Genomic DNA, 6,575 nt, shown 5'->3' on the forward strand with positions numbered 1-6,575 from the left:
ATTAATTTTGCTCTATCATGTATTATTTCTTTGCATTGAGAAAGACCTTTCAGTTGTGGTGCAGTGTACTAAACCAAACAACTTGGGGTTCTCTACCGGATGCATACATTCTACATCTTCATTTTTTATTTATCTAGGTCAAATTTTAAATGGAATTAATATGTATTTTTCAAGAGACACTTGGCTGAGAAGAGAGCATAACAACATTGTTACAACAATAAATAAAAACATACAGGTCTACAGACTAAGACATCTTCCGCATACCACAAAAGAGTATACAAAATATCCAAGATTTTCCAATACTTAGTATTATTATTATGGTGCATTTCGTATACTAAGTTCCTCATTAAAGCTCCAATGGGAGAAGATTTTTTCCCCCTTTTGAGTCCAAGTGGCCCTCACAGCTGACAATATAACGGGGGCCTCTCCTACCCCGGCCCCTGTGCAGATTGGGGTTACGTGCTGTTTTGTCCAAACGTCCCCGTGGCCAGCGAGGACGACCCAACCGTCACTCTCAATTACGGAGCTGAATATCTGCAGCGGGACGGGTGACGCTCCGCAGAGGGGCCACTGTGCTCGGACTCACACAGGAAGAGAGGGGCTGCCATATTTAGACAAGTTAGAACTGTGTAATGAGGACACATATTTATGTGACCAGTATTCCGTTGGCTCTAAACAGCAGCTGTTATCTTGTTTTTAGTTCCACTGTTCGAGGGACTGATCAGTTAATAAATGACAGTATTTGTTCTTTGAAAGTATCTCTAAACTAAAGTGAAAATGGAGTTGTTGTGCAGACTGACTTGCGGTGGTGATGAGTCATGATGTTAGTGGTGAAATGGCTGTGGCATGTAACTGCAGTATCTGGTTTGCATTTTGAAATTGAACACAAAAAGCAGAGATTAAAAAAAAAGTGACGAAGCACATTTACTCAAGTGTATTTAATTAAGTACAGTTTTGAGGGAGTTGTACTTATTCTTCATCTCCATGACATTACAGAGGGAAACATTGCACTTTTTACTTGACTACATATATTTTACAAATAAAATCAGTTAAATATAACAAATGTGTAAGGATTTAACTAACCAACAGTATATATGTAGGTCAAATTAGTTTCATCTCTGCATGCTACATCATTAAATGTATCTGTAATAATATCCCAGTGATTGTATATATCTAACAATAATCTCAAAGGGGCAAATCGGAGTGATTAATACTTTTGTATGTACATTTGTATGATGATATTTAATCTAAGCAAGCAGAATTCTGAATGCTGACTTTTTCCACTACTGAAGACTTTTCCCACTACATTATTTTTTAATGCTATAGTCACAGATTAAAACTGGAAAGCGCTGATGAAGTGTGTTTTTTTGTGTTGCGTTTTCTCTTGTCTCTTCAGGTCGGGACATGTCCAACACAACTTTACCTGGATACCCCCCTCACGTTCCCCCCACAGGTCAGGGCAGCTACCCGACCTCAACGCTCGCTGGAATGGTTCCTGGTAAGTGAGCGACCACGCCGCCGCTTCATATTGTCTTTAAAGGGTCTGCTTAACAGGAGAGTGAAGAGACTTTAGTGCCAAATCACACAGAGGGGATACATATTGACCTGCAGAGCAAGACGCGCACACATTGTCATAGTTCATGTGTGCATGATTGGATTAGACAGGCTGGATAAGTGATCAGAGATGGGGACCATGACAGTCGCTCTCCCTTCCTTCCTGATTTCCTCTCAGCCTTTTTGGCTCATTATCTTCCCGCGTGGCCGTTCGTACCGGCCGTCGATAAACAGCACGACCAGCCCTCCCCAGCCTCTGTGCTCCAGAGCATATCCCTTTCCCCTCCTCTACTTAACCTGCAGTTCAGGTTCACAGCAAACAGTTAAGGGTCAAAAGGCAGAGGCATGGGAGCCCAGTAAATATTCAAATCGCTCTCTCTCTGAGGAGGTCAGGCTTGTGTTTCCCTGCCAGGGATGCAGTTTTGGTGCTGCAGCTTATATGCTTTTTCAGCTCCAGCATCACCACACACATCTCAGCCAAACCACAGCCGGCATTTTGCTTTGATGTGATTAAACCACATGGATGGGGAAACCAGTGGAGTGTGTCCTGTGTTTGCATATCATTTAGCAATCACACAACCCATCGCCGGCTCTGGCTGCTCCTCTGTTCTCTTTTACGAAGGGCTGCGATGACGAGTTGGGTTATCACCTCGGCCAAGAGGGTTTTATTAACTGTGCCATTTGTTTTAGTCTGTTAGTTAGCATGCAATCTTCACAAAACTTTATTTTATATCATTGAAGCTTGAAAATGAGGTCACAGAGTAAGGATTTCAGTCAGTTCTTATTACCTCTAGTGGCATCTTCCAGGACAGGGTTTCTTTGTCCGGTTTTAATCATATCTTATTTTCCTGCCACTTCAATACAGGTGAATTTAGTTTCTGGTGTTCACAGCATTGAAAAAGTTAGATGTTTTGTGATTTGGGTGACCTAATCCTTTACATAATGTGTGTTGACTTGCAACACTTAATTCAATACAAATACAAATCTGCCACATGTATCCCATGATGCTTTGTTAGTATGTGTATTTTGATGCAGATGTCTTCTAGATAGTTATATTGTTGTTTATATTATTAAATGATTCATTCAGATTGGCCTTTCAGTCTAAATATGCTTTGGCACACACTAGGCATGTGCTCTTTGAGTGCTTTCTAGTTTTTCTTTCTGCCTCTGTTATGAAAGGCTATTTTGAAAATAGAGACTTTACATTCTTTGAAATGCGTCTGTAAATAGTTGAGTCCATTTAACAGCTTCCAGTAAAAACAGAAGGAGATGTGGGAATACCCTGTGGCAGTACAGTCTGAATTTACTTTGGGATTTTGACGAAAATAACTGTTAAATCATTTTGGTTTGAAAAGTGTCAAGTCAAACATACTTTTACTTCCCATTTGTTCTTATGTGGCACAAAACAAAAGATGAGGGCCTTAATCCCATGGCTTGTGGTTTTGTGTTACAACCCATTTATCCTACACACAACCACTAAGATTTAGTGACAGGCACAAAACACTGTTAAAGCAAAGCCATTTCTCACCAGCTTCATAAAAAAATCTAGCCTTTATTGTCTCGTAAAAGAAAGAAACATGTTGAACCAACAGCAGTGCTCACTGACATGCTCCAAGTTAGTTCCCCTGCAATGAAATGCTGTCGCACCAAACACCAGAGCTCAGACTGGAGGAGGTTCAGATTGGAGATGTTAAAAATCCCTCTAAGAAAGGCTGCAGGATTTATTGCAGCATATCAAAAATGTATGCATGAAACTGTTTATTACCACTCTGTATTTATTGGACTGGTTTGGAATATAGTGGAGGAAGAAGAATGGCTAGATATCCATAAATGGGACAGGGAAAGCCGCCTTCAGTGTCGCATCCTGTATTGTTCAGTGTTGCATAACTTAAGTGAAATGAAAAAGAAATAAATTACTTGCTTGACTGATCGCACATCGATGACTATCATTTTCCCCCTCAAATTGCATCCTGTTTTGAATGACGAGAAATGACTGCATGTGAACGGGGTAATGGTTTAATGCATTGAAATGCTAATTGATTTGTTGTTTTGTTTTGCAGGGAGTGACTTTTCGGGGAACCCTTACAGTCACCCGCAGTACACAAGCTACAATGACGCCTGGCGATTCAGCAACCCAGCATTACTAAGTGAGTAAAGAGAGAAAGGGGATTAATTGGCCGTTTGCGCAACAGTGATTGTAGCCTTAGCAACTGTAAGTTGGCACAGCATCTTTGGATTTCTACCTTAGAAATAGAACGAGAGTAGAACGGACAATGAACGGTTTGCTGGGGTGATTTGACTGGTTTAAAAGAATAATGCGCTCAGCTCTGTGCATTGACCTTAGAAATAGAATGCATAAGCACCACAATGGCAAAGGTACACATAAAAATGGCCGCCACTCTGACCATCATGCTATGTTGATTATAATGGGAATGTCTGTTCTACTCTCATTCTATTCTATGATTTCTCCATGTGCCAAAACAATGTGCATGGGGCTATAAGAAGAAGAGGCGTTGTTGTTTTTTTTCTAGGCTCTCCAAAACCAAATAACACAAGAGCAAAAGTATAGGAAATGAATTAAACTGTATTCATCTGCTCTATTCGGAGCTGCAATCATTAGCATGCCCTGCAAACTAGCTTACTATTTACGCAGCGTTCCCACCGGACACAGAAGCGCTGCTGGCGTCCGTATGGCGCCCGTGTAAACCAATCGGGCTGTTCACACAGGATGCCCAGTGCTTTAGGGCGCCGCCGCAGACTGTTGATCTTCAGCAATAGTTTCGGCATCTGGTCTACTTTCTTTGAGTGCCGCGAGCGAATCTGGCACGAACACGCACCGATATTCTGCATATATAAACAAGATAATTGATATATGATATAAATGCTTGCCAATAATTATGTTCCTCTTCTTATCCCCCGCTGTTCTACTATAGTTTCAATTCCCCAGATTTGTACCCCTCCCCAAATTATCACATTTTAAAATCTGATTATGTATACACATATGTATTAGAAATGTGCTAGTGTCACTGCTGTTGCGATTGTAGTTTTTAAATGACCAAGGCTACTTATATTCCACACACTTGTCATTCATGTCTAAACAGAGCGAGCGTGACAAGCAGACAGATGAAAGTCGATGCAAAATCAGGATTGAGGCTAACGTCCGGAAAGCATTTTCTCTGGCAATGTTAAAAGTAAAAACATATACTTAAAATACTAGGCTAACTACCGCTGGAACAAGACTGTTTATGTATTCCCATGTCTTCTACATGGATCGTCAACAAGTGAGAATGATGACTTTTTTTGGGGGGACATGCAGGTTTAGTTTCAGTCTTCTTCTCATTTTAAAACCAATTCGCTGGAAACATTTAAATGGGTTAGGTAGAGATGCCGTTTTTAGCCAAGTCATGGACTTAATTAACTTGCTAGCTACGGCAGCTACATGTGTCTGAAATCAAGGACTACAGGCATACATGTGCCTCCAATCCATCGTCATTGTAAACTGTGTGTGCCTCTGAAATGGAGGAAGGCTTGACAGGGAATAGTCAATTAACTATTAACATGTTCAGTGAAAGAGCTTTTCAGTCTGTAATAATGTGTCAAACAACAGTTTATTAACAATGAAACTATTAATAATGATGATACATTTTTGGTAAATGGCATTTTGTTGTTGTTTCAAATGGTCCTTTCTTCTTTTAACTTTCAGGTTCCCCTTATTATTATAGTGCGGCATCGAGAGGCTCCGCCCCTCCCACTGCTGCCACTGCCTATGACCGTCACTAGTTACCATGGAAACCAAATCAACCTGCAGGACCATGGCCTTAGCCTCCATATTGCCCCGGTGTGAGCGGCATGGTCCACTGGACACTGCGCATAAAATGTTCCTGGCTCACACAATGAGAAACCTTTCTGGGGAGGGGGACGGACTCCAGACGACTTCTCTCTTCGCAGCTTTTTTTTGGACACTCAAAGCCAAAACAAATAAAAAATAAAAAAAACTACAAGAAGATCATCAGAGACACTCCATCACTACACACACAAATGCCACACAATGAAAACTGCTAATTGCAGTGGAAAAAATGGAGAAAAAAAAAGAAGAAGAAAAAGACTAAAAACTAAAATAACACTCTTTATTTCCCCCCAGTGACAGTGTCGCGGTCTCATCCCATCACGGATCAATAATGTACATTCCTTTTCTTGACGGCTCTCAGCAGGGACGCTGTCCGGAGCTTAAAATGTAGCAGCAGCCTTTTTTTCCCACCCCGTTTCCATTCGTCTCCCCACTCCGATTCAGATGGCAGCGCAGTGAGATCAGAGGAGATTAGCAGCAGGCACATGCAGGCTGTGGCAGGCTGAAGTTGTTTTTATCCATCTGAACAGTCAACGACCAAACATCCAGCATGAGTAAATCGATCGCTTTTGATGCCATGAGAAGATTAGGACATGTTCTCTGTGATACACAATCAAGATGTAAAAATGAAAATGAAATAAATAAAGAAACATCCGTTTGAAAATAGAGGGAGCCATGACAATATATCACCATGGTCCGCTATTTGCAAGATTTCAAGAAACTAGTAAATATATTCTTAAAATGATTTTTTTATTTCATTTTTATAATTCGTAACGACTTAACTGCAGACTGCTTGGCTAGTGTTTTACTGTTTCTTATTTGTCAGGATACAAGAGGTCATCAGGCGAAACCTTTTTTTGTGTTTTTTGTTAATTTTGCACTATGTTGGAGGTTTGCAACACTGGAGCGTTATTATGCAGAATAAAATGATGATGCATATTTGCTTTATTCCATGAAACTGACTGTAAGTCTATTAAGTCTCAGTCTAAAAAGGCACTTACAGTTTCACAGTTTTTTCCTGTAATTCAAGGCCCATCATGTCACTGCCTTGACGTGCACTACTTTATTCTCACAGCTTACATTTTTATTTAAGTTGATTAAGTCTTTGGCATTCAACCACAGACAAGGATATAACAGCCATCCCCAGTCAAACCAGTATCATTTGTCTAGTTTG

At 40.6% G+C, this 6,575-nt stretch overlaps 1 protein-coding gene across 4 annotated transcripts in view; it reads left to right on the top strand.

Annotated features, from left to right (window-relative positions):
- pax2b (paired box 2b) overlaps positions 1–5,398 on the top strand; it is a gene marked incomplete at both ends in the record, with an annotated part of 28,529 nt that extends 23,131 nt beyond the window's left edge. For 2 of the 4 annotated variants that reach the window (XM_079237400.1, XM_079237398.1), the window contains 3 exons: positions 1,397–1,498; positions 3,615–3,701; positions 5,258–5,334. In XM_079237400.1, coding sequence (XP_079093526.1) covers positions 1,397–1,498; positions 3,615–3,701; positions 5,258–5,334 — 266 coding nt within the window. Of the gene's footprint in view, positions 1–1,396; positions 1,499–3,614; positions 3,702–5,257 lie in introns of all 4 variants that reach the window. The other 2 variants (XM_079237397.1, XM_079237399.1) reach the window with 1 other exon arrangement.
- Positions 5,399–6,575: the final 1,177 nt, after the last annotated feature.

Source organism: Taurulus bubalis (genome assembly GCF_910589615.1).
Source record: "Taurulus bubalis genome assembly, chromosome: 2".
NCBI lineage: Eukaryota > Metazoa > Chordata > Actinopteri > Perciformes > Cottidae > Taurulus > Taurulus bubalis.